The 27,126-nt window shown below is 42.5% G+C and overlaps 1 protein-coding gene across 3 annotated transcripts; it reads left to right on the forward strand.

The window, feature by feature from the left end:
• The first annotated feature begins 1,606 nt into the window (after positions 1-1,606).
• Positions 1,607-26,931, forward strand: LOC125911072 (general transcription factor II-I repeat domain-containing protein 2-like). Of its 3 annotated transcripts, XM_049614690.1 has the most exons (6): positions 1,607-1,887; positions 7,246-7,471; positions 8,565-8,651; positions 11,900-12,024; positions 20,422-20,579; positions 21,548-26,931. In XM_049614690.1, coding segments are annotated over exons 5-6 (1,749 nt in total). In that variant the 5' UTR covers positions 1,607-1,887; positions 7,246-7,471; positions 8,565-8,651; positions 11,900-12,024; positions 20,422-20,578; the 3' UTR covers positions 23,296-26,931. The 3 variants fall into 3 exon arrangements, with proteins under 3 accessions (XP_049470647.1, XP_049470646.1, XP_049470648.1); XM_049614689.1 differs by lacking the exon at positions 11,900-12,024; XM_049614691.1 differs by lacking the exons at positions 1,607-1,887; positions 7,246-7,471; positions 8,565-8,651 and having other exon boundaries at positions 11,384-12,024.
• Positions 26,932-27,126: the final 195 nt, after the last annotated feature.

A 27,126-nucleotide genomic window follows, 5' to 3' on the forward strand; every position in this document is an offset into this window, starting at 1 on the left:
TATTTAGATACCTATAAGTGGAATTATTAAATATAAGGAATGAGAATTTTTACCTTGATTGGAAATTGACAAAGTTTTCTGTGAGTGACTGTAATGAGGGGGTTCAGGGCACACTATCCCGAAGTATGGCACCTTGGCATATTGAATATTTTAAGCTAAATGAATTTGAACAAAGCAGGTGCAGAGAGGACTCTGAGGCAAAGGGTACCCTCTCTGTATGCGGAGGAAAGGAGCACCCTTTTCTCCAAGACACCATGAGGAATATGAACCAACAGGCCTTGCTGTTTTCTCTGGTTTCCCACACTGAGCTCATACTCCTTTGTCCCATTCTGTGTTCCCACAAGTCTTCACTCTTCATCAAACAGCATAAAACACTCAGGCTTAACCACTTCTTCAGGTCTTCCTTTTGAAGGCTCCAGTGTTACATAAAACTTATGATGAAGAAACTTACATGCTTTTCTCTTGTTTACCTCTTTTGTCTCCCAACCCAGAATTTAGAGCAAAAAAAAAAAAAAAAAAAAAAAAAAAGTATTTTCTTCCCTACAGTAGCAATTTGCCAGGTTCCCACAATCCTAAAATACTGCCCAAAATACTGTTTGAGGTTTTAAATTCTGTTAATCTGACGGATACAAATGGTATCTTATTAAATTGTATTTTCCTGACGGTTGTATGGTCGAGCACGGTTTCACACTCTTTTGTGCTACTTAAACGTCTTCTGAAAATTGCTTTTCGTACCCTTTGTCCATTTTTGTCTTTTATTAATATCTCTTATTACTGATTTAAAACAAAATTTTAAGTGAACTCTCTACCACATGTGGTGTTGAAAGTCACAACCCCCAAGATCAAGAGACTCATGCTGCACGGACTGAGCTACCCAGGCACCCCTCTTATTCCTGATTTTAATAAGAATGCTTTTTACTTAGCGTCATCACATCTTTCACTTTTACAGATAGGCATTATTTCAAATGATATGGTATTTTATTAACAACACCTAAATCACAAGTGTGTTTCGGGAAGTCCATGATAAAATGTGTGAAAAGCAACTATGCCGGGCACAAAACAGGTATTGATGATTTGGGCTAGAACCATCACCAACGTCACTGGCGGCGTGGCGGCGGTGCCCGGGGTCGAGAGACCGTCCGCCAATCCCTCCTGTCGGGTCGCAGCCTCCGATGCCCTGCGCCTCCCTCTCGGCTACGAGCAGGTGGCGGCCTCACCGGGTTAACTGAGCGCCTGGAACCTATCTACCCTTGCTCACGAGCGGGCAACGAGTGGCTGCTTTTATGACTGCCATTCACTTTCTCCGGACCCACCGACAAGGGTGTACCGGGACGTGGGACCACCCGCCAGGTCCCCAAACCTAACAGGACTTGCACCTTCCACTCTGCCAACCCGAACCGCCCACGAAAACCGACGAAAACCAACCAAGATGTCCGCCCTGTGCGCAGGCGCAGCATTAGTGGCCCTGACTCGAGACCCCGCCCCCAGGCTCGCGCTCTCAGTCTCCTCCTGGGGCCCGCGTCTCGGATTGGCCCAGAGACTGTGCGGGCTCTGATTGGCCGACGCGGAGGCACGAGGGCTCCGTCTCCTTCCGGAGAGCGTTCAGCACGGGTCTGGAGTCCTGGGCGGCCGCTGGGAGGGCGCTCCGGGTGTGCTGGCGCCAGGGGCTTCCTGCTCGGCTCTGCAGTGCGCGGTGGCTCGCCGGGCCCTGGGTGGGCGGGGCCGCACCCCCGCAGTCGCCTGTAAAGGAGGGACCAGACTGTGCGGGTTAACTTGAGAAGTGGCGGCTCTAGGTTCTGGTGCGAGACTCCTCATTTGTGTTGTAAATTTGGACGGAGGTAGAGATGGACGCTGCTCTACTTAACACTGAGTTCTCAGTCTGGAAAGGTAAAGACATTTGAACTGTAGGTACTGATTTTTTACCTGTATGGGGGCTTTATTTTGGCCCGGTGTGCCTTCATTTGAGCAGTTGGTAGTGGAATTAATTTTTAAAAACATCGAAATTATTTGAAAACGCGTGGTGAAGGGAGCCGATGAGAGGGAAAGGGAGGCATTCTTGGAAGCTTGCCTAATACCTTGAGGAGTTACCATTTCTAGGTTTTGGCAGAAGTCACGGTATGGGACATCTGACCTACAGACATTTACCAAAAATTACCTTTTCCGATATATTTTGTTACTCCCCAGTGTGAGCAAAATATTCCAAATATAACTAACTTTAGGATAAGGCCTGAATTTATTACAAGTAGAATTCTTACAAATAGAATTTATTGCAAATTGAAACTTATCGCAGATACTAGAGGCAAAAGGTACCTAGCATGGAATGTCAGAGGCCCTGTGATGAGCCTAATAATCTTGTCCATTGTAAGCAGGAAAAAAAGCAAGATGAACTGAAGAAAATGAGTTTTTTTCCAAAGGAGATAGAATATGGGGAAGATGAGATGTCAGACGATGGAAGTAGAGATGAGGTAATTATATATACAGCACGTGGCATAATGACTTCCTACTGTCAGAATCCAGAGTAAAACAGTTAAACTGCCTTGTTTAATCTCAAAAGTGGTATCCTGAACACTTTCTGACTAGTTTCACAAGCCCACCCTCTAGACTCAGTGCTAAAATCTGACAGTCACTTTTAGAAAAAAAAATTACAGACCACTCCCATGAGCATGGATGCAGAAATTCCAAACAGAATCTTATCGAGTCAACTACCCGCGTCCTGTAAAAAGAATAGTGATACGTTGTGAGAAGTGAGGTTTGTTTCGGGGGAATGCAAAAGTGTTTTTTTGTTTGAAAAGTGATATATTGGTTGCCTGGAAATACTGGCTTGAAAGGAAATCTCTTGATTTGTCAGACTGCCCCATTAAATGTCTTTAGTTTGTATGCCCGCCAAACATCTCTGTTTCCATATTTATTCCTTTGACAAAAGTTTAGGTCCCTACTACATTCTGTGCTTCTGGCTGGGAGCCTCTGTATTAGCATTTGAATATGGACGGGTTTAAGTTAAGTCCCGAAAGAACTGAGGTGGATGAGTGAGGACACAGCTAATGAATAGTGAATGTTTCATGTCTGCAGCCACTGTGCTCGGGCTTAATGCATTAGGTGACCATATTAGGCAGGCGGCATCAGCCCCATTTTATAGATGGGAAAACAGATGTAGCCATTAACTAACTTGCCCATGGTTTTAGAACTAATAAGCGACACAGCCAGGATTATCCATGGTTCTGCAGAATCCAAAGCCCTTACCCCTTCCCAGCTTATTTTTGTCTTCCCCCCAAGCATTCGTTGTAAGAGGCAGTCAACAATCGTTTATGGTCCCCTTTGAGCAACCAGTTGTATAAAAGAAACTTTCCTCAGCCCTATTCAGTCTAGTAGTTGTTTTAATCAATCAAAAGTAAATTATCCATACATACCGTTTGATTTTAATTTAAAGCTTTAAATATATATTCATTTACCAATCCTTTGATGTGGGACTAAGGTTTTGTCTTTGACTTTGGGTTCAGTATTGGAATAATTTGTCTTCCCTGTACAAAATACACCCATAAGTGCATCTTCTGTAATTTGAAGGCTTTTTTTTTTAAGTTTATTTTTATTTATTTTGAGAGACAGCATGAGTGGGGGAGGGGCAGAGAGAGAGGGAGAGGGAGACAGAATCCCAAGCAGACTCTGCACTGTCAGCACAGAGCCGGATGTGGAGCTTGAACTCTGTGAGATCATGACCTGAGCTGAAATCAAGAGTCAGACACTTAACTGACTGAGCCACCCAGGCGCCCTGAAGTTTGTCTCTTTTTTTTATTAAATTTTTTTTTTCAACGTTTTTTATTTATTTTGGGGACAGAGAGAGACAGAGCATGAACGGGGGAGGGGCAGAGAGAGAGGGAGACACAGAATCGGAAACAGGCTCCAGGCTCCGAGCCATCGGCCCAGAGCCTGACGCGGGGCTCGAACTCACGGACCGCGAGATCGTGACCTGGCTGAAGTCGGACGCTTAACCGACTGCGCCACCCAGGCGCCCCCAATTTTTTTTAAATGCTTATTTTATTTTTGAGAGAGAGAGACAGAGCATGAGCAGGGAAGGGGCAGAGAGAGAGGGAGACACAGAATCTGAAGCAGGCTCCAGGATCTGAGCTGTCAGCACAGAGCCTGACGCAGGGCTCAAACTCACGAACCTCGAGATAATGACCTGAGCCAAAGTCGGATGTTTAACCGACTGAGCCACCCAGGTGCCCCAAGTTTGTTTCTTTAGAGCAAAGAAAACCAGAAAGACTGCTAGTAAAGCGATTTGAATACTCCTACATATTTACCATTTTTTCCATCCTTTTATGGCTGCTCACCCACACCTAACCTGACTACAGGTTTTTAAGCTTTATCTAATATGTTCAAAGCATTCAACTTGGTTTTCATAGATTTAGTAACTTACTTTTTGCATGATTGGTTTGTATGATTTGGTTATGTAATTGAAACTGCAAATACGATGGTCGCTTGCAGGTTTGGAACAAACGCAATTGATGCTTTTTAAGGATATACTTTAGCCATATGGAACAGAAATGCCTGGGTGTATTTTGAGTACCATAGAGGAACCTGCTAGCTACACATGCTTGGCATTTCATGGATGGCAAGTTAGTAAGTCCTGTTTGGAATTGAGACTGTCATTTAATCTAGCCATAGATATGTTATATGATGGTTAGACACAGTTAAGAGAACATCTAATGTATTATGATGGTCACTATACATTGCATTAGCTTTCCATACCGATCAGCCAGAGGTTCTTGGTGAATGCAACTTTTTATTTTATTTTATTATTTTTTTAATTTTATTTTTTGTTTTTTAAAATTTACATCCAACTTAGTTAGCATATAGTGCAACAATGACTTCAGGAGTAGATTCCTTAGTGCCCCTTACCCATTTAGCCCATCCTCCCTCCCTCAACCCCTCCCGTAACCCTCAGTTTGTTCTCCATATTTATGAGTCTCTTCTGGTTTGTCCCCCTCCCTGTTTTTAGATTATCTTTGTTTCCCTTCCCTTATGTTCATCTGTTTTGTCTTTTAAAGTCCTCATGTGAGTGAAGTCATATGATTTTTGTCTTTCTCTGACTAATTTCGCTTAGCAGAATACCCTCTAGTTCCATCCACGTGGTTGCCAATGGCAAGATTTCATTCTTTTTGATTGCCGAGTAATACTCCATTGTATATATATACCACATCTTCTTTATCCATTCATCCATCGATGGACATTTGGGTTCTCTCCATACTTTGGCTATTGTTGATAGTGCTGCTATAAACATGGGGTGCATGTGTCCCTTCGAAACAGCACACCTGTATCCCGTGGATAAATGCCTAGTAGTGCAATCGCTGGGTCGTAGGGTAGTTCTGTTTTTAGTTTTTTGAGGAACCTCCATACTGTTTTCCAGAGTGGCTGCACCAACTTGCATTCCCATTGGTGAATGCAACTTTTGCTTTGGAACTCAGACTCTGGTAGCTTAGAGGAAAACAGGAGTAGTCACATAATATTTTTCTTAGGCTGATAAGCATGTGATGTGGTTCTCGACTGTTCACACTGGTCACCCTTGGTCATTAAAGTGTGGTTCTTACAATCCTTGATTAGTGCAGCATGTAGTAATACTGTTGCAATTAGATGAACTTTTAAGGTAACCAGAACCTAAAGCTGGCTCATTGAAATTATTTCATTAAAACCCTCATCTTTTGGGACACCTGGCTGGCTCAGTAGAGCATGTGACTCTTGATCTCTGGGTTGTAAGTTCAAGCTCCACGTTGGGTATAGAGATTACTAAAAATGAATAGATTAAAAAAATAAATAAATAAAACCCTAATCTCTTTCACCTAACTTCCCTGATCCCACATCATTACCATGCCAGATGCACTGGTCCCCCTCATCTGCTTGCCTATAAATTGTGTTCATAATCAGTAATGCTAATCACATGTACTTATCTCTTCCTGTGATGTGGATTGAGGGCTATATATATATACACACCAGTTTGCTGGGGTTGCCTTAATAAAATATCACAGACTGGGTGGCTGAACAGCAGAAGTTTATTTGCTCACAGTTCTGAAAACTGGAAGTTGAAGATCAAGCTGTTGGCAGGTTTGGTCTTCTGAAGCCTCTCTCCTTGGCTTGTAAATGTCTGCTTTCTCAGTGTTTATTCACGTAGTCATTCGTCTGTCATCTGTGGCCTAATCTCTTATAAGGACAGCAGTCATATTGGATTAGGGCCAGTGTAACAACCCCATTTTAACTTAATTACTTCTTTAAAGGCCTGTCTCCAGGTACAGTAATATTCTTTTTTTTTTTTTTAATTTTTTAACATTTATTTATTTTTGAGAGACAGAGCGTGAGTGGGGGTGGGGCAGAGAGAGAGGGAGACACAGAATCCGAAGCAGGCTCCAGGCTCTGAGCTGTCAGCACAGAGCCCAACACAGGACTCGAACCCACAGACCGTGAGATCATGACCTGAGCCAAAGTCGGATGCTTAACCGACTGAGCCACCCAGGCGCCCCCAGTAATATGTTTAGATGCTGGGGATTAGGACTTTGACATATGAATTTTAGTGGGATATAGTTCAGCCAGTAACACCAGTAATGCCTTCCCTGTATTATGACACGGTTCTGGGTAGCACTGGCAAGATAAAGACAGTGCTTCTCTTAATTGCCCATCTTGTTCTTTTGTGTATGGTGAAACTGCATTCAGTGCTTTACTAAAATTGTCATCTTTAGGTATCTAATTTTATAATACCACGCCCAGTTATTAGTAGCCGTGGGGTGGGAATTGATGGTATAATTAGAAAACATGAGACTCAATGTTTGGGGCTTGGCTCTCATTCCCGGGTATGTTCTAGTCGTCCGTTGTGGGAGGCTCTTCACTCTGATGTATATTTGTATGCAAAGATTTGGCACTCTAAAGGCATGTGGAGCCATCTAAACAGTAGTTGACTTGGCATATTTTCCTAGGGCAGTAGCTTGGATACTCCTAGAAACTAGTTCCTTCCCTGTAAAGATTCTGATTGGATAACTCTAAGTGAAGTCTAGGAATTTGTTTTTCTTTTCCTTTTTCTTAAGACGAGCACGTCAGGTGGCGCTGGGAGCTCTCTTACGGCACATTGAGAAGTTCATCTCAGATCAACATAGACATTGACATATGTGCCTGACCAAATCTTGCCCTTGCTGACTGTATATGTGGCTGTAACCTCTTGGGCAGGGGGAGGACCTGCTTTCATTGTTGCTACTTCTCCTCCAGGCTGTCGTCCCTCAGAAAAACGGTGGGAAGGTTACTACCGCTCCAGAAAATAAAGTCGGGGGGAAAACGTCTCTGGCTCCCGTGGTTGCTGAGAAACTAACATCACCACACAGGAAGACAGCCACATGGGCCAAATTGCCAAAAGACAGGAGGAGTGCCAAGAAGAGAAGTGGGAACGATGAGGAGGAAGAAGATAAGAACACGGAGTTGGGCCAAGATGAGAAAGGTAACGAGTCCTCTTCCAGAGGCGGTCCTGGCTAGTGGCTACAAGATAGCAAGGGTCAGCCCTGTGTCCTTCCACATTGCTGTTAGAGGCGTTCTGCCAAGATACCCCCCTTCAGAAAGTTGCCGTGGCAATCCCTGGCTGATTTTTCAGGCCTGGCTTCATTGAGGAGGAAATCTCAGTGGACATTTGACCTCTGCTGTCCCCATGACCAGAATCAGTTTTAACTGAACATTATACATTGATTGTTTCTGTCGTGGTGCCGTGAGCCACGCGCGTTAATAGTCCCCCAAACTTAATTCTCAGTGATTTTGTTTTTGTCTTGATGGAATCTATGTAACGTTTTAAATTGCATTGCTTCCAGGAGTGCCTGGCTGGCTCAGTCAGTGGAACATATGACTCTGAATCTCAGGGTTGTGAGTTTGAGCCCCGTGTTGGGTGTAGAGATTACTTAAAAATTAAAAAAAAAGATACTGCTTCCAAATAAGTAATTATTATATTTTTATTAAAATACAATGGGAATGCATTTAAAGTTATTTCAAAATAAGAGGTTAAAGTGGCAGTGAATTTTTTTTTTTTTTTTTTGGTTTGTGTATTATAGCCAGATTTACGGGAAGTTTTTCTGAAAGAACAATTTGTTATTCTCATTCTTAATAAGTCTGTCTAATTGATTAGGTAGGTTTTCATTTAGAATCTGAAAAAGAAGATGTGTATTCTACATGGGTCAGAGGGAGAAAGCTCTTCCTGTAGGGGTTGGGGACAGTGACTGAGGAAAAGGGCTGTGAGGAAGAAGAGGAAGAGGAAGGTCAGAATGACCTAAATCAGTTCAGTAGAGGGGTGGCCCGTATCAAGGAATTCAGGTCGTAAGGGAAGCCCTTGGGCAGAGGCTGTTGGATTTCTTTTAGCAACTTGAAGAACTTTCTGATTAGTTTATAAATGCTTTCACAAGTACTCTGACCAGACCTAACCTATGTGTTTTGTGAAGAGTAGACATACCATAGGTATGATATTTGTGATTAGAGTAAAAGCTTCCGGTTTACTCATTAGTGGTACAGACAGATCATTAAAAATATAGTATTCTGGCTTTTGCCCACAGAGCCTATCAAAAAAACACCTGATAAATGGAAGAAGGAGATGGCTAAACAGAAGGCTTTCCCTGGAATCAAAAAACAGAGATTGGAAGGTAACTTGTTTGTTGTGTTTTAAAGCACAAGACAAAACATGGAGACTTGCGTATTGGTTAAGTGTAGGTATGATGTTTGTGGACAAGGCGAAAGCCCAAGTGATAAACGAGGGGATTTTTATTGCAGTTTGGCGTTACAATATGCCAGAAACTTTTTTTTTATTTTTATTTTTTTTAAATTTTTTTTTTAATGTTTATTTATTTTTGAGACAGAGACAGAGCATGAACGGGGGAGGGTCAGAGAGAGAGGGAGACACAGAATCGGAAGCAGGCTCCAGGCTCTGAGTTGTCAGCACAGAGCCCGACGCGGGGCTCGAACTCACGGACCGTGAGATCATGACCTGAGCCGAAGTCCGAAACTTAACCGACTGAGCCACCCAGGCGCCCCAACAATATGCCAGAAACTTTAACGGAGTTTTCTTTTAGCATCATTGTTACTGAACTGTTTATTTGAGTTCTTTTCTTTCTTTCTTTCTTTCTTTCTTTCTTTCTTTCTTTCTTTCTCTTTCTTTCTTCTTAACCTTTTTGTATGGCAGTGAACCACCTGTAACTTTCAGACTGTTTGTTGGAAACCTGAATTTCAACAAAACCGCTGCTGAACTAAAAACTGGTCTCAGTGAGTTTTTTGCTAAAAATGATCTCACAGTGGTTGATGTCAGAGTTGGCATGTCCAGGTAAATACTGATAGATGAAGAATGTTAAATCGATCAGCCCAGCATTATTATCTCTGGAGAAATTATGAGTTCCCGTATTTTTCTGTTTCATTGTGGGTTACCAGACTTCTGTCTCATCGGATCCTTCTGTTACCTGCTGTTCACCCTTTAGTGGGGTTTCACATCAGTCTCTGGCAGTTCAAAGTGAGTACAGTAGTCTCATATCCGCGGGGAAAACATTCTAAGATCCCCAGTGGATGCCTGACACCACAGATAGTACTGAACCCTGCGTATACTATGTTTTTTCTTTTACAACATACCTGTGATAAAGTTGAATTTATAACTTAACCACACTAAGAGATGAACAACAATACAACAAAATAGAACAATTGTAACAGTATACTATAATGAAAGTTACATGAATGTGGTTTGTCTCTCTCAAAATATTTTTACTCTGCTATGCACACCCTCTTTCTTGTGATGCTGTGAAATGACAAAATGCCTCCGTGATGAGATGGGGTGAGGTGCGTGGTATAGGCGTTGTGACCTCGCTTTAGAGTGCTGTTGACATTTTGAAGCTAGGTCAGAAGGAGGATTGTCTGCTTCCAGACCACACAATTGACTGTGGATAACTGCAACCACGGATAAGAGGGACTACTATATTTAAAAGCTTTCCGTGGCTCTTAGAAAATCCATTGTATTGGGGCATCTGGGTGGCTCAGTCAGTTAAGCATCTGACTTGGATTCAGGTCAAGATCTCACGGTTCGTGAGTTCAGTTCCCATGTGGGGCTCTCTGCTGTTAGCACAGAGCCCGCTTTAGATCCTCTGTCCCCTTCTTTCTCTGCCCCTCCCTCACTCACATGCATGTACTCTCTCTCTCATAAATATAAATTTTAAAAAATTTATTTAAAAAAATCCATCATATTAAATTGCTATCCCATTTTTCCAATTGAAATGTTAAAATAATCCCGAGATTCTCCTTGTCTTTACAGAAACATACTTCCATGATTTTCTACAGTGAGTGATGTTATTTGCCCACGATTATTTTATTTTATTTTACTTTATTATTTCTTAAATATATTTATTTTGAGAGAGCACAAGCAAGGGAGGGGCAGAGAGAGAGGGAGAAAGAGAGAATCCCAACAGGCTCCGCACGGTCAACTTGGAGCCCGAAGGGGGCTCAAACTCATGAACTGTGAGATCACGTCCTGAGCCAAAACTGAGTCCAGCACTTAATGGACTAGGCCACCCAAGCGCCCCTGCCCAGAATTATTTTAAACTAAGCTGCACATTTAATCGTAGCCCCCTCACTTTGGTGGCAAATATAGGTTCTGTATCACTTCTGCTTTTTTTTGCCAAGTTGAATTTCATCTTTCTCACTTCTTTTTCATCAGAAGCGTATTTCCTGGGTGTGAACATATTTTATAGTACTCAGACTGTCTTAGGTAAAAACAAACAAAAAATAATAATAGTAACAGGGGCGCCTGGGTGGCTCAGTCGGTTGGGCGTCCGACTTCGGCTCAGGTCACGATCTCGCGGTCTGTGAGTTCGAGCCCCGCGTCGGGCTCTGTGCTGACAGCTCGGAGCCTGGAGCCTGCTTCGGATTCTGTGTCTCCCTCTCTCTCTGCCCCTCCCCTGCTCTCTCTCTCTCTCAAAAATAAATAAACATTAAAAAAATAATAATAATAGTAAACATTCATTGAGCACTCACTGTTCCAGGCACTGTTCTTCGTTCCTTATTTCTATTAACTCATTGAACCTGTTAAGACAATCCTCAGTGGTAATTATTGCTGTTCTTCCCATTTCACAAAGAAAATTTAGGCACAGAGAAGTTAAGTAATGTGCCCAACATCACACAGTTAGAAAGTGGCAGAGCTTGGAGTTGAACCCAGCACTCTGGCTCCAGAGCCTACGCCACAACTTTTGTCACATCGCTCTTACGGTTTTTGTTAACTTTTTGTTTGTAATTTGCAATAAATAAGAACCCTTTTTGCATTAAAAAAAAATCTTTCTGTAATAGCCCTTGCGTTTGCTAATACGTTCCTCATTAGGAGTGATATTTTTGTTCTAATTCACGAATGCACATGGATTTTTCTTAAAACAAAAATTCAAAACCTTACTTTTAAACTTCATTTTCTATAGGTTTTGGTTAAATTTGGTCAGTTGCTAAACAGAAAACTAATAAAAGATTTCAGCAGGTGAATTTGCACTGACTTCATCCCTTGATCCAGAACAGGCTTTCTCCATTTTGGCACTATTGACATTTTGGGCCAGATAATTTGTTGTGGGGGACTGTCCAGTTCATTGCAGGCTCTGTAGCAGTGTGCCTGGATTCTCCCCACTGAGTAGTAGAAGCACTCCCCCAGTTGTGACAGCCAGAATGTCTCTAGACATCGTCAAACTTGCCCAAAGGTGAGAACCACTCCTTTGATTACTTTATTGGCATTCTTATTGCTGGTTGGTGGAGCCTTAGTTTTAAATTGTAAATGACTCAGTGCTGATTTCCACTTTCACATCCAGTGTGACTAGCCAACCAGAAGTCATGTGCCTCTTGATCTTACTTGGTGTTTTTTTCCCCTTTTACATCTCTGTAGGAAATTTGGTTATGTGAATTTTAAATCTGCTAATGATCAGGGAAAAGCCTTGAAACTTAGTGAGACAAAGGTCCTTGGGAATGAAATTAAATTGAGAAAACCAAAAGGAAAGGAAGTAAAGAAAGGTATGTAAACAAGGTAATTTATTTATAGATAACTGTGGGGGCACCTGGGTGGCTCAGTTGGTTAAGCGGCTGACTTCGGCTCAGGTCATGATCTCATGGTTCGTGAGTTCGAGCCCTGCGTCGGGCTCTGTGCCGACAGCTCCGAGCCAGGAGCCTGCTTTGGATTCTGTGTCTCCCTCTCTCTGCTCCTTCCCCACTCACACTCTGTCTCTCTCTCTCAAAAATAAGTAAACATTATAGATAACTGTGTATCTAGAAGACTCTGGGTCAGGAACTAGTAGTATCAGATTCTTTCTTATTGTGTACAAGTACTTAATTACCACCAGGTCACCTGCTTCCACAGCACAAACTTTATCTGCATTGCTCTCACCCTGTGTGCTCTAGCTGCCTGGCTCACCTTCCCTGTCATAGCATCCTTTGTCTACAGTGCTCTCTGTCATTATGTATCTTTCCTTCTCTGCCATAATGTTCTCTGCAGGACTCAGTCCCTGACCACCTGCAGCCCATCCATAGAATCTCAGTTTAAAGGTCACTTCCTCAGATCAGAAAAAATTTCCCTTCCAGACTAGATTAAGTCTTTTTTTTGGGGGGGGGGGTTCGGGGGCTTTCCTTTCCTTTCCTTTCCTTTCCTTTCCTTTCCTTTCCTTTCCGGTACTCTCTCCACTCAATGTGAGGCTTAAACTCATGGCCCAGAGGTCAAGAGTTGCATGCTTTTCTGATTGAGCCAGCCACGCGCCCCTAGGTTAAGTCTTTACTAGATGTTCTCATTTCCCTTTTACTTTTCCTTCTTAGCACTTATCAGAGTTTGTAATTATGTGACTGTATGTTTGCTAGCCTTTTCCTCCAAGGCCACATTCCTGAGAGTAGAAACCTGTATTTTCATGTACCATGTAGCATAGGCCCTCACCCAGATGTGTGTTCAAACATTTGTTAAATGAAGGACTATGTATTGCTATTAACACCCCCTAACTCTTGGAGAAGTATTTTTCCTCCCTTGTAGAACTTTTGATGCTTATTAGATCTGAACTCAGACTGAAAATATGCTTTTGTGTTACATAGCTCGAAATACCAAAACACTTTTGATCAAGGACTTGCCTGATAAAGTCACTCAGCGTGAGTTAAAAGAAGTGTTTAAGGATGCCTTTCAAATCAGATTGGTAAGCAAGGATGGGATGAATAAAAGGTGTGTTTTGTACCGGTGTTGAAAAACAATGTATTTCTACTGGGTTCAGACATAACAGAATTTCACTACATTCTCCCAAGTCACTTAGGCCTGATTTTAGAAAACAAAAGAGTAGTTATCCAACCTTTCTACCAGTAGGCATAAAAAACTGAAGGGGGCAGGGGCGCCTGGGTGGCTCAGGTCATGATCTTGCGGTTTGTGAGTTCAAGCCTTGCATGCTTCAGATTCTGTGTCTCCCTCTCTCTCTCTCTGCCTCTCCCCTGCTTGCACTCTCTCTCTGTCTCTCTCTCAAAAATAAATAAACATTAAAAAAATTTTTTAAAAAGGAAAAAAGAGAATAAAAAAAACTGAAGGGGGCATCATAAATGGACAGTCAGAAGTTTCTAGAAAACTGTAGTGGTGTCATTGAGAAATGAAGGCTTATTCTACCAAGTTCGAGACTGAAGATTGGAAGAATTCAGTCATAGATCATCTCCATTCTTCTCTCTCCAGGGCTGACTCCAGTAAAACAGCACACTTGGTGAATTGCCTGGACAGGTGGCCAAACAAGCATTGAATTGGCCCGTTAGAACTATGTTGTAACAGGGGCGCCTGGGGGGCTCAGTTAAACATTCGACTTCAGCTCAGGTCATGATCTCACAGTTTGTGAGTTTGAGCCCCGCATTAGCCTCTGTATTAATATAGCTCGGAGCTTGGAGCCTCCTTCAGATTCTGTGTCTCCCTAGCTTTCTGCCCCTCCCCTGCTCACATTCTGTCTCTCTCTCAAAAATAAATAAATATTAAAAAGACAACAACAACCTTAAAGCCATCATCGGTAAAAAAAAAAAAAAAAACAAAAAAAACAAGGGGGGCGTGCACCTGGGTGGCTCAGTTGGTTAAGCCTCTGACTTTGGCTCAGGACATGATCTCACTGTTCTTGAGTTCGAGCCCCACACTGGGCTCTGTGCTGACATCTCAGCATCTGGAACCTGCTTCAGATTCTGTGTCTCTCTTTCTCTCTGCTCCTATCCTGCTTGTGCTGTCCCTTCCAAAATAAACATTTAAAAAAATTTTTTTTAAAAAAGAACTGTGTTGTAATAATTAATGAAACACTAGCACTACGTATCTAGGCTTTGGTAGAGTAAGAGGGTGAATGTGATGAAATCAGAAAGGATGGAGTAGGATGTATTTTGAAAGGAATTCTCTTTTTTTTTTTAATCTTTAAATTTTTATTTTTTTTAATGTTTTTACTTATTTTTGAGACAGAGAAAGACAGAGCATGAGCAGGGGAGGGGCAGAGAGAGAGGAAGACACAGAATCCAGAGCAGGCTCCAGGCTCTGAGCTGTCAGCACAGAGCCCGATGCGAGGCTCGAACTCACGGACCGTGAGATCATGACCCGAGCTGAAGTCGGACGCTTAACCGACTGAGCCACCCAGGCTCCCCTGGAATTCTCTTTTTTAAAAATCTTTTTAATGTTTATTTTTGATAGAGAGAGTATGAGTGGGGGAGGGGCAGAGAGAGAGAGGGAGACACAGAATCCGAAGCAGGCTCCAGGCTCTGAGCCGTCAGCGCAGAGTCCGATGTGGGGCTCAAACTCACAAACTGTGAGATCATGACCTGAGTGGAAGTCAGACGCTTAACTGACTGCGCCACCCCGGCACCACCACCACCTCCCCCTTTTTTTTAAAGTAAGCTCAAAACTGCCTCATGTAAGGCTTGAAGTTAGAACCCTAAGATCAAGACCTGAGCTGAGATCAAGAGTGAGATGCTTAGCTGACTGAGCCACCCACACAACCCTCTTTTTTTTTTTTTTTTTAAGATTTTGATAATTTTTTTTAAGTTTTTTTATTTTGAAAGAAAAAGAATGAGTGGGGAAGGGGCAGAGAGAGAGGGAGAGAGAGGATCCCAAGCAGGCTCTGTATCATCTGCACAGAGCCCTATGTGGGACTTGAACTCATGAACCGTGAAATCATGACCTGAGGCAACATCAAGAGTTGGACGCTTAATTGAGCCATCCAGGTGCCCATTAAAATTTTATTAATAAAAAATTTTAATGTTTATTTTTGAGGGAGGGAGACAGAACGTGAGTGGGGGAAGAGCAGAGAGAGAGAGAGAGACACAGAATCTGAAGCAGGCTCCAGGCTCCAAGCTGTCAGCACAGAGCCTGATGTGGGGCTTGAACCCATGAACCATGAGATCATGACCTGAGCTGAAGTTGGACGCTTAACCTACTGAGCCACCCAGGTACCCCTATTTTAAGGCAGCCCTTAAGACTTTATTTTTAAGTAATCTCTACCCACTGTGAGGCTCGAACTTACAACCCCTAGATCAAGAGTCCCATGCTCCACCAACTGAGCCACTCAGAGGCCCCTATTTTGGAGGAATTCTTAATGAGGTGCAGCTTGCGTATCAGAGTTACAGATACATTTGAGTGAAAATTGTTGGAGTAGGTAAACTCTAAAATAGTCTATACCAGTATATTCTGAATAACATCTCTAGAAAAGAGTCCTACCAATTCAGAAAACAAGTCTGAAAGGATGAATCCCATATTGTTAGCAATTAGCTATTGTCAGTGTTTTCTGTGAGGAGATTGGGGACTCTGCCATGCTTACAGTCAGAAACACTGGAAAACGACAAAAAGTTGCTGCCAAAAACCATAGAATTTCTCTAATGATATTTAAATAAGTTTTGATTACATATACTTAAGTCTTCAGAATCATTCCTTTACATGAAGAATTATTATAAAGGGGAGATAGCGGAAGCCAAGGAATCCATGGCCGTATTAAATAAAGCCTAATACCTATGTCAGAAGCGAGTGTGGTACATTCTTCAAGAATATTCTTACTCAGCAGATCCTTTCTACTTATCTTTCACCGAAGTAAGTTACAGGTTCATGAAGGTTTACGTTGAAAGTATGGAATCATAAAGTACTAGAGGAAGACATGGAGAATGTTTTTGTTTTATTTGTTTTTAAAGACTTTATTTTTAAGTAATCTCTACATCCAATGGGGGGCTGGAACTCACAATCCCAAGATCAAGAGTCACATGTTCTTCCAACTGAACCAGCTGGACTCTGCTGTTTGTTTGTTTTTAATCTTCAGCAGGGGAAGACCCGTTGAGTGTGACACAAATCCTGGAAGCCCTAAAAGAATAGATAAGTTTGACTGCGTAAATATAAAGTATTTCTGTGTGGGGGAAAAAATCCCTTAAGCAAAGTCAAAAGACAAGTGACAAACCAGGAAAAAAAAATTGTAATTTCTATCAAAACTGAGGGCTAATAGGGGTGCCTGGGTGGCTCAGTCGATTAACCTTCCGACTTTGGCTCTTCGTAATGATCTCTCAGTCCATGAGTTCAAGCTCTGCATCAGGCTCTTGCTGACAGCTCAGAGCCTGGAACCCGCTTTGGATTCTGTGTCTTCCTCTCTCTCTGCCCCTCCCCCACGCACACTGTGTCTTTCTCTCTCAAAAAAAAAATAAACATTAAAGAAATGAAAAAAAAACAACTGAGGGCTAATTTTGTTGATAAAGTACATCTTACAAATCAATGAGAAAAAGACCAACAATCCAGTAAAAATATTGGCAAAGTATGAACAGGTAGGTCACAGAAAAGGAATTTTTTTTTATGTGTATCTTTTTCCTTTATTTTTAAATTTTATTTATTTTTATTAACTTGTTTTATTTTTTATTTTTTTTAATATACATCCAAATTAGCATATAGTACAACAATGACTTCAGGAGTAGATTCCTTAGTGCCCCTTACCCATTTAGCCCATCCCCCCTCCCACAATCCCTCCCTAACCCTCAGTTCTCTGTATTTAAGAGTCTCTTCTGGTTTGTCCCCCTCCCTGTTTTTATATTGTCTTTGCTTCCCTTCCCTTATGTTCACCTGTTTTGTCTCTTAAACTCCTCATGTGAGTGAAGTCATATGATTTTTGTCTTTCTCTGACTAATTTCACTTAGCATAATACCCTCCAGTTCCATCCACGTAGTTGCAAATGGCAAGATTTCATTCTTTCTGATTGCCGAGTAATACTCCATTGTATATATATACCACATCTTCTTTATCCGTTCATCCATCAATGGACATTTGGGCTCTTTCCATACTTTGACTATTGTTGATAGTGCTGCTATAAACACGGGGGTGCATGTGTCCCTTTGAAACAGCGCACCTGTATCCCTTGGATAAATGCCTAGTAGTGCAATTGCTGGGTCGTAGGGTAGTTCTGTTTTTCGTTTTTTGAGGAACTTCCATACTGTTTTCCAGATGGCTGCACCAGATTGCATTCCAAAAGGAATTTTGAACATAAGACACCCATCCTCATTCATACTAAAATAATTGTTAATTAAAATGTAATTTTAAGGGGCGCCTGGGTGGCTCAGTCAATTGGGCGTCTGACTTCGGCTCAGGTCATGATCTCACGGTCCTTGAGTTCGGGCCCCGCGTCGGGCTCTGTGCTGACAGCTTGGAGCCTGGAGCCTGCTTCTGACTCTGTGTCTCCCTCTCTGTGACCCTCCTGCATTCATGCTCTGTCTCTCTCTGTCTCAAAAATAAATAAACATTAAAAAAAATTTTTTTTTAAAAAGTCTACTCTTTAAAAAAAATGTAATTTTAATTAATTTAATGTAGATGCAACTTCCTACCTGTTAGATGTTCACAGATCAAAAAATGTATCACCACAGTGCTAGAGGGTTGGAGAAACTGGCATGCTCGGACTTCGTTGGTAGAAGGGATATATTGGTGAGGTCTCTATAGAGATGAGTTAGTATCTGTTATAGTCGCACGTGCTGTTTTATCCTGCAGATAGAGTCAGACAAGTGTGACATAATGTGTTACAAAATTGGTTGTGCAAAATTAGAATTGACCTGAATATCTGTCAATAGAAAACTGACTAAAATTTTCTGGTAGATCCAAAAGATATTCTAGTATACAGTTGTAAAAAGAAGTGAAACAGCATTTTGTGTACTGATGGGAAATAATCTCCAATATAAAGGCAAAATATAGAACAGTGTGTGTGATGTTCTACTTTTTATGTAAAAATATCATGGAGGTTGTGTTTTGTGTACAAAACACAAATGTTAAAAACAGATCAAAGACCTAAAACAGAAGAGCTAAAACAAGACTGTGGCAGAAACACAGGAGTAAATCATTGTGATCTTAGGTTAGGGTGTTGCACAGGTGATGGAAGATTGACAGGTTGGGCTTTATTAAAATTAAAAACATTTGTACTTCAAAGGACACTATACAAAAAAACGCCACAGACTGGGAGAAAATATTGCACATCATGTGTCTGTTAAGGGACTTATCTTCAGAATATGTGAAGAACTCTTAGAACTCAATAATAAGACAACCCAATTAAAAAATGGGCAAAGGGCTTGGGGTGCCTGATGACTCACTCGGTTAAGAGTGTGACTCTTGATTTCGGCATAGGTCATAATCACAAGGTGTGGGATCGAGCCCCACGTCGGGCTCTGCACTGAATGTGGAGCCTGCTTGGGATGCTCTCTCCCTCTCATTCTACCCCTCCCTGCTTGCGATCGCTCTTTCTCTCAAAAATAAGTAAACATCTTTATTTTTATCATTTTTTATAAGTAAACATTTTTTAAAAAAATGGACGAAGCACTTGAATGGACATTTCTCCAAACAAGATGTAAAAGTGCCCAATAAGAACATGAAAAGATGCTCGACATGAGTCGTTAGGGAGATGCAAATCAAAACCATGGTGTGATGCTACTTCACAACCAGTAGAGTGGCTATAAAAAATGGCAGGCCGTAACAAGTGTTGGCAAGGATATGGGGAACTTGGAACCTTCGTTCGTTGCTGGCGGGAACGTAAACTAGTGCCGTTGCTTTGGAAAACGGTTTGGCGGTTTCCGAAAACGTTAAACATAGAGTTGCCATATGGTGCAGCAATTCTGCCACTAGGTGCGCACCCAAAAGGAATGAACGCGTATATCCCCACGTTTCGACAAATGTTCATATCGGCTTCATCCTTACTAGCCCCAAAGTGGAAACAACCCCAAATGTCCACCAGCAAATGAATGGGTAAACAAAACGTGGTTCTTCCATGCAACGTAATACTGTTCTGTCATAAAAAAGAATGAAATAGTAACATATGCTACAACATGAAGGATCTGAAAAACATTCGGCTACGTGAAAGAAGCCACTCACAAAAGATTGCACGGTCCTGTGATCCCACTTGTAGGAGATGTCCAGAATAGGCAAATAGCATAGTGGTTGGGCCAAGGGTTGGGAATGACTTGGGAGAACGAGGAGTAACCACTGACGGACATTTTGGGAGATGATAAAAATCTGCCGAAATCAGATTATCGTGATGGTTATAGAATTCTATACCTACATTAGAAGTCATTGTACGCTATTTTATTTTTAAGTCATCCCTGCACCCAACATGGGGCTTGAACTTACAACCTGGAGATCACGAGTCACATGCTTCACTGATGGAGCCAGCCAGGTGCCCCTCACTGTGCACTTTATTTATTTATTTTATTTTACTTTATTTTATTTTTTTAAATTTTTTTTTAATGTTTATTTATTTTTGAGACAGAGAGAGACAGAGCATGAACAGGGGAGGGCCAGAGAGAGAGGGAGACACAGAATCCGAAACAGGCTCCAGGCTCTGAGCTGTCAGCACAGAGCCCGACGTGGGGCTCAAACTCACAGACCGTGAGATCATGACCTGAGCCGAGGTCTGACGCTCAACGACTGAGCCACCGAGGCGCCCCCTCACTGTGCACTTTAAATGGATGAGTTTTATGATACATGAATTATATCTCAGTAAAGCTTTAAAAAATAGAGTGTGGGGCACCTGGGTGGCTCAGCCGGTTGAGCGTCCAACTTTGGCTCAGGTCATGATCTCACGGTTCATGAGTTTGAGCCCCGCGTCGGGCTCTGTGCTGACAGCTCAGAGCCTGGAGCCTGCTTTGGATTCTGTATCTCCCTCTCTCTGCCCCTCCCCTGCTCACACTCCGTCTCTCTCTGTCTCAAAAATAAATAAAAACATTAACAAAAATAGAGTGTGTATATGTGTACATTTGCTTTTATATGTACAGCATGTTGCCTCTGAGGATAGAAATTGGGCAGAAGGCACACTGCACCATATCCTTTTCTACCTTTTGCCTTTTGAATCTTGTATGTGTATTACTAATTCAGAAGCCAAAAGTACTGAATGCTGACTATGCTTTCTTCTCCCCTCCACCCGGTCCCCACAATTGCAGGATCGCCTATGCTGACTTCAGATCACAGGCTGATGCAGAGAGGGCCTTGGAAGACAAGCAAGGAACAAAGATTGGAGGGCTTGCCATAGCTCTGGACCCTGTTGGAGAGAAAAGTCAAGGCCAAGAAGAGAGAGGCTGGAAGAACAGCACGCGGAGAAGTAAGGGACGCTAAAGCTCCGTAGACTGAAACTTGCCAGGGTCGGGTTGTCAGCCGGGTTCCCCAGAGAGGGGCTGGAATCAGGATAGGGACACTTTTTTGTTTTTTAAGTTTATTTATTTTGAGAGAGAGAGAGAGAGAGAGAGAGCGCGCAAGGGAGGGGCAAAGAGAGAGGGGAAGAGAGGATTCCAAGCAAGTTCCACGCTGCCAGCACAGAGCCCGACGCGGGGCTCAAACTCACGAACTGTGAGATCGTGGCTTGAGCTGAAACTAAGAGCCGATGCTTAACTGACTGAGCCCCCCAGCGCCCCTCAGGATAGGGACACTTAAATACAATTTCTCCCTGTATTAAAAATGGGTAAGTCCTCCTCAGATCAAGTTAATGAGTATTGTCCTAGTTAACTGTAACCTTGAAGTCTGCAAAAACACAGCACTTTGAGATACATCAGCTTAGCTCCCCTTCTTGGGGGCTCTCTAGGATTGTGTTTGGACAGGTTCGTAAAGCTGTGGTTTCAGGAATTAGATATTTAATTCTCTTCAAGTAGAGTTTTTGTCAGGTTTAAACCAGAGACCCCAAACGAGTCCCTAATCTGCCTAATCTAGTGAGTAGTCATAATGGCTGCTACAGTATTTACAGGGAGAAAAAAACCCACAATTTATTATGAATATTTTTAAAAATCAAGAAATTTCACATAGAAATCTGGATTTCCAGCTTCTTTTGCTGCTGCATCAGAAAATCTGGTGTCCCTGGGGCTGCATTCCTACATGTCTGCAGTCGTCTGCACAGGAAAATCAGAGGCTTCCTCTTAGCTGTTGACTACAACCCCCACCATTCACTAAGTTCTTCCCTAACTGAAGGAGCGAACAGCACACTTACACTTTGCAAAAATAGAGTCAGTACTTTTTTCTTGCAAAGCATTAGCGAAGGTGACATGTTAATATTTCTTATGCATTTGTCTCTTTCAAAAGTGGGAAAACGGAAGCTAGAACAAGAAAGCCACACATTTCAAGAAAAATGGGAGCGAGCCTATTTCTTTGTGGAGGTAAAGAATGTCCCTACGTGTTTAATATGCAAACAAAGCGTGTCTGTGTCGAAGGAGTATCACCTCAGACACCATTATGAAACAAACCACAGCAGGAACCATGAGGGATATACAGAAAAGATGCGTGATAAAAAACTAAATGAGCTGAAAAAAAGACTGAAATTTCAACACGATGTCCTTTTGAATGTGAATAAAATAAGTGATGCTGCTATGAAATGCAGTTATGTATTAAGTGAGAAAATTGCCCGGGCATCCAAACCTTTTACAGATGGCGAGTTTATAAAGGAATGTCTATTGAGTGCCGCGGAGATTATGTGCCCTGAACAGAGACACGCATTTGCGAACATAAGACTAAGCGCTAATATTGTTCCGCGGCACGTTGGCGATGTGGCTGGGAACTTACAGGACAAGTTGCGAGGAAAAGGTAAATCATTTGTGGCTTTCTCCATTGCAGCTCATGAAGGGGCTGATGTAGATAATGCCCCCCAACTGGCTGTATTTATTCGTGGTGTTGACGAAACTTTTGATGTGACCGAAGAGCTTTTGGACATGGTACCCATGACAGGCACCTCATCAGGAAACGAATTATTTGTACGTGTTGAGGAAAGTCTTAAAAAATTTAATGTAGACTGGTCGAAATTAGTCAGTGTTAGCACCGATGGCAATTCTGCACTGGTTGGTGTTGAACAACTTGTTACAGAACTTAAATCTAAGGTGTCAGGGCTTTGCAAAGACACAGAGCTTAAGTCTGTGCACGGCCTCATTCTCCAGGAGTCACTTTGCACTAAAAAGTTAAAAATGGATCATGTCATGGACATAGTAATTCACACCATAACCTGGATACGTTCCCATGGCTCAGACCACAGAGAGTTCAGTGCTTTGTTCAGTGAGTTAGATGCACAGTATGGAAGCTTGTTCTCCGTGGGACTTAAGTGGCTGAGTCGTGGCATGGTGTTAAGGCGGTTTTTCGAACTGTTGGAAGAAATTGATTTTTTCATGTCTTCTAAAGGAAAACCTGTTCCCCAGCTTACTAGCAAAGATTGGGTCAAAGACTTAGCCTTTCTGGTTGACATTATGACTTACCTAAACATGTTGGATATCTCCCTGCAAAGGCGTTCACAAGTGGTTACGCAGATGTATGACTCAATTCACTCGTTTTTAATGAAACTGTGTCTTTGGGAGACTCATTTGGCAAGGAACAATCTGGCCCACTTCCCCACGCTGAAATTAGTTTCCGAAAATGAAAGAGATGGCCTGAACTATATTCCCAGAATTAAAGAGTTGAAGACTGAGTTCCAAAAACGGTTCTCTGATTTCAAACTTTATGAAAATGAGCTGACATTGTTCAGTTCACCTTTCTCAGTTAATATTAACAACGTGAGCGAGGAGCTACAGATGGAGGTTATTGAACTACAGTGCAACACGATACTGAAAACGAAATACGACTGTGTCGGAATCCCAGAATTCTACAAACACCTTGGGAATGGTTACCCTAAATATAAAAACCATTGTGCAAAGATTCTGTCCATGTTTGGAAGTACCTACGTTTGTGAGCAGCTATTTTCAGTTATGAAACAACAGAAAACTACTAAGTATTGCCCCCAGTTAAAAGATTCAGGGGTGACTTCCCTGCGGCGCGTTGCTGCACCAGATACACACCCTGGCGTCGAATGACACCTCGGGGCTTAAGAAAGGAGTGTCACGTTTTGGATTTCAAATCTAAGGAGTAATACATTATGAGACTTTGATTATTTCTATTTCCAAATTGTATTTGTTCACTGTCGAATTTAAACCACAATCTCTGGCATCCTACGTTTGTATCTTATCACGTATAAAATAACGTTTGATTATACCTTGGCGGTTTATTTTTCCCCTGCCATACCTTTCTGGCCCTGAAGAGTGATTCACGTTGGCAAACCTCTGCCCTAGAAGCAATCGCATTTTTCCCAAAGGCACTTGTGAACCGGGGATGTGAACCAGGGAGTCCGCTGGATGAATGGGGTGTTTAGATGCCTAGAGCAGCTCTGTCCCCAAGGATGACAGACTCAGCCCCCTCCCTGGAGAGAGCTGGGACCGCATAGCCAATACTGGCCCCTCAGCTTCTCTTTTGGTGCTTCCATTTTGCATTTACACATTTCTTTGAAATTTCAATGTTGTTGGTCAGCATTAGAACAAGTTGTGGCTGAGCCATTCTGCCTCTCACAGGCACGGATAGGCATTTCCTCCCCATCAGGGCCGCCCCCAAGGGGATGCAGAATGAGGTGTCCGTGTGCGGAAGAGCTTATGAGCATCATTCTGGGGAGAAGGCCCATAGGTACCAGCAGCCCCTTACAAAGGTCTGTGACCCAAAATGTGTTTTTCCACTGTGAAATTGGGACATGACTGCTCACTGTTACAGACACTGTATTTTAAATAGTCCAATTATGGGGCGCCCGGGCAGCTCAGTTGGTTAAGCGTCCAACATCGGCTCAGGTCACGATCTCACGGTCCGTGGGTTCGAGGCCCATGTCGGGCTCTGTGCTGACAGCTCAGAGCCTGGAGCCTGTTTAGGATTCTATGTCTCCCTCTCCCTCTGCCCTTCCCCTGCTTGTGCTCGCTCGCTCTCTCTCTCTCTCTCAAAAAAAAAAAAAAAAAAAATTTAAATAGTCCAATTATGAAAGTGAAATGTACTTATTGTAGAACATTTGGAAACTATAAAGAAATAGAGGGAAAAGTCTATAATGTCAACAACCAAAGGTAACCCCTATAAATATTTAAATATGTTTGTTTCCTTTCACTTCCTATGAATTATTTTATATGGTTGAGTGCATTATGTCTGAATCATTTTGTGTTCTGTTCTCCTTCCCCCCTCCCCTCTTAACAGTGAAATCCTAAGCATCTATCAGTCTTCCAAGCTCAAAGTTGAGTTTATCTGATTGCGTCAGGTGTGTACTGACGGGCCTTTGGCAGCCAGGGTGAGTTCTCTTGGCGTCGCATAAGCCATAGGATTGATTTTTCTGTTCTGCCAGGCTCTGAGAAGGCCAGAGAAACACCCTGTTTTCTGGGGAAGGAATGGGAGATTACATCTGATGACACTCAGGACAGCCTTTGGGCAGAGGTTCTGGGACCATTAAGGAGCATGAAGAAGCTCAGCTTTCTAGATCTGACCTTAATCTCTGCACCATTTGCCACCACTCTCCTCCCTTCCCTCTCCTTGAAATCTCACTCTCATTTTCCTCCTTCCTCTCGGAATGCTTCTTCTCAGGCCCTCTCCTTCCTCTGTCCTTTAAATGATGATTTTCCTCCAGTGACTTTTCTTCCCTACAATTTACCGGTGGCTTTTAGCATGGGGGCGGGGGTGGGCAGGGGACAGGGGAGGTCAGTCAGGGCTCTCTTAAAGCAACACTTAAAAGATACCAACCTAAGACGCCTAGGTGGCTCAGTCTGTTAAGTGTCCGACTCTTGGTTTTGGTTCAGGTCATGATCTCATGGTTCCTGAGATGGAGCCCTGGGTCAGCTCCACCCACTCGCAGATTGCATGGAGTCTGTTTGGGATTCTCTCTCTCTCTCTCTCTCTCTCTCTCTCTCTCCCCCTCCCCCACAAAAAATAAATAAACTTCAAGAGATACAAACCCTTTTCCAAGAACTATGCACACATGTACCTACATGTGTGTTTTTATCACACTTTCAGGAAGTCTCCAGACCCTAGAAGCCCAGCTTGGGACCATCTAGTCCCATGGCTTCAGTTATATCTAGTCCTATGGCTTCAGTTATGTGCAAGCTTTCAGCATAGAATCTCCAGCCCTGCACTTCTTTCTAAATGCCAGCCTGGAAGCCGCTGGACCTCTCCACTGGGATGTCCCACAGGCCCTTTCAATGCATGGTGTTGATGATTTAATTCATCATATCTCCCCCCAAACCCTTAAGCCAATTCTTTTCTAGTTTTCTTTATTTTAGTGAATGGTGCCATCATCCACCAGTTCTGGCTCAAGGCAGAAACCTGGCAGTCATCTTGGACTCCTCCTTAACTTACTTCCCATTTCTATTTAGTTGCCAAATCTTGATTATACTACTTAACCAAGGTTTCCAATCTTCCCACTTCTCTACAATCCCATTAGTAGTGAACACTACCCTAGTTAGGACCATTGTCATCTCTTGCTTGAACTCCTGCAAAAGCCCCTACCTGGTCTCCCTGCTTCTGGTTTCCCCATCTACAATTCTCGGCTTCCAAAATATTCTTCATAGAGTTACCAAAAAATAAGTCAAAACAAAATCATATTAAGTCACATTACTCCCCTGCTTAACATTCTCTGATGCTTCCCTACATCATTTATAATAAAAGTCAAACTCCTCTAACTCAACAAAAAAAACAACCCAATTAAGTGGTCAAAGGACTTGTACAGACATCTCTTCAAAGAAGATGTACAAATGGCCAGTAAGCACATGAAAAGATGCTTAGCATCACTGATCAATAGGGATATGCAGATTGCAACTACAATGAGATACCACCTCACGTTCATTAGGTGGCTACTATAACACAAACAACAGCAAACAGAAAACAAGTGTTGGAGAGGCTGTAGGGTAATTGGAATCCTTGTACTCTGTTGGTGAGAATGGGAAATAGTGCAACCACTGTGGAAAACAATATGGTGATTCCTCAAAATTTAAAAATAGAATTGGCATCTGATCCAGCGATTCCACTGTTGGGTGTATACCCAGAAGACCTGAAAGCAGGGTCTTGAAGGGATATTTGTATACCCATGTTCACAACAGCTAGAACATGGACGCAACCCAAGGGTCTCCCAACGGATGAATGCATACGCAACATGTGGTATATACATAAAATTGGAATATCATTTGGCCTTAAAAAAGAAGGAAGTTCTGACACATGTTCCAACATGGGTGAACCTTAAGAACATCATGCTGAGTAAAATAAGCCAATCACGAAACAAACAAATATAGGATGATTCCACTTAGGAGCTTAGAGTCGTCAGTCAGGATCCTAGTGCGGGGGGAATGGAGGGGAGGGGCTTCGTGTTTAGTGGGTATAGAGTTTTAGCTTTGCAAGATGAAAAGAGTTCTGGAGATGGATGGTGGTAGTAATTGCACAATATTACAAATACATTTAATACCATTGAACTGTACACTTAAAGATAATTAAGATGACATGTTATTTGTACTTTACCCGGTAAAAAAAAAAAGGAGGGGGCGCCTGAGTGGGTCAGTCAGTTGAGCATCCGACTTTGGCTCAGGTCATGATCTTGAGGTTTGTCAGTTTGAGCCTCGCGTGAGGCTCTGTGCTGACAGCTCAGAGCCTGGAACCTGCTTTGGATTCTGTCTGTCTGTCTCTCTCTCTCTCTCTCTCTCTCCGTCTCTCTCTGTCTCTCTCAAAGATAAATAAACATTAAAAAATTTAAAATAAAGAGGAAAAAAACCCCAAACTCCTCACCTACGATGGGTCTACAAAGCCATATGTAATAGGGGCTCTCCTGTCTCCCTGTTTTCTTCTCCACTTTGCTCTTGGCT

Source organism: Panthera uncia (genome assembly GCF_023721935.1).
Source record: "Panthera uncia isolate 11264 chromosome C1 unlocalized genomic scaffold, Puncia_PCG_1.0 HiC_scaffold_3, whole genome shotgun sequence".
NCBI classification, from domain to species: Eukaryota; Metazoa; Chordata; class Mammalia; order Carnivora; family Felidae; genus Panthera; species Panthera uncia.